At 40.7% G+C, this 1,333-nt stretch overlaps 1 protein-coding gene across 1 annotated transcript; it reads right to left on the reverse strand.

Moving 5' to 3' along the window:
- Positions 1-231: 231 nt before the first annotated feature.
- LOC141718415 (putative mitochondrial protein AtMg00310) lies at positions 232-630 on the reverse strand. Its single transcript, XM_074520795.1, has one exon. The coding sequence runs from the start codon at positions 628-630 to the stop codon at positions 232-234; it is 399 nt and encodes a 132-aa protein (XP_074376896.1).
- Positions 631-1,333: the final 703 nt, after the last annotated feature.

Consider the following 1,333-nt stretch of genomic DNA (forward strand, 5'->3'; position numbering starts at 1 on the left):
TTTTGGCGGCGCCTTGATCTTCCACAATTTGCACCAAAGACTGCTAGCATCCTTCATCCTCCACATGCCTTTCTGATCCTATAGCATTTTATAAGCACTTTTTACAGAATAAACTCCCAAATTTTCCTTGCTCCAGTAAACACTATCGATTTCTCTATGACTGACAAGAGCTGTGCGTAAATTGCAGCTTTGATCTCTTTCATTAAATAGGTCTTTAATGATGTCCTCATCTCATTCACGACTATTATTACCCATTAAAGAAGCCACCGTATTGTTCTCAAACGTTGGGGAGTCCGATATAATATACGGGTTAGCTGCGTCATCCAGCCATGGTTGGTTCTTGATGCTAATACTTTCACCTGACCCTACCAACCATCTAACTCCAGATATTAACAGCGGTTTTGCTTCGCAGATGCTCCTCCACACATAGCTAGGGTTGTTACTAGTAGCCGCAGTCAAAAAATTGCCTTTAGGATAAAAACGCGCCTTGAACAATTTACTAACCATGCTATCCGGGTTGGAAAGGAACCTCCAACCTTGTTTGCCGAGCATCGCCAAGTTAAAATCCCGCAGATCTCTAAAACCCATACCCCCTGCTGCTTTATGATTGCTTAACCGAGACCAGCTCATCAATGAATTCCTGAGTTCTGCCCTAGTTTAGAATTCCACCAATATTTTGTCAAAGCTCTTTCAATATCTCTTGAAATATCAAGAGGCAGCAGGAAAACGCTCATTGCAAAACTGGGGAGCGACTGAGCACTGTTTTTATTAAAATCTCCTTCCCTGTCTTTGAAACATTCTTTCCATTCCAGCTCCTAACACAACTTTGAACTTTCTCCTTCAAATAACCCAGCACCACCGATTTATTTCTGCCTAGGATGTTTAGCAAACCAAGATACTTGCTTCGATCTCCTGGTTCTGTCATATGAAGAACCTCACATAGCTCCTGTTTGAGAAATTCCCCAATATTCGAGCTAAAAAATATCGACGATTTAGGAAGGCTTACCTTCTGTCCTGAGGCCATTTTAAAGGTGTGCAGCAATTCCAACAGATTTATTGCATCATTCACATTAGCCTTGCAATATATATACGAATCATCTGCAAACAACATATGAGAAATTACTGGAGCTTGTCTACAAATTTTGATACCAGGAATTTGCTTCCTCTGTTCATATCGTCGGACCATAGCTGATAGACCCTCTGCGCAGAGAATAAATAGGTAAGGAGACAGCATGCAACCCTGCCTAATTGAAAGGCATATGTCATAGCCTATTCGTTTATTCGAGGATTTAACTCAACTCAAATAAGAATGTAATAAGTAAATAGTGGATCT

Source organism: Apium graveolens, chromosome 4 (assembly GCF_009905375.1).
Source record: "Apium graveolens cultivar Ventura chromosome 4, ASM990537v1, whole genome shotgun sequence".
NCBI lineage: Eukaryota > Viridiplantae > Streptophyta > Magnoliopsida > Apiales > Apiaceae > Apium > Apium graveolens.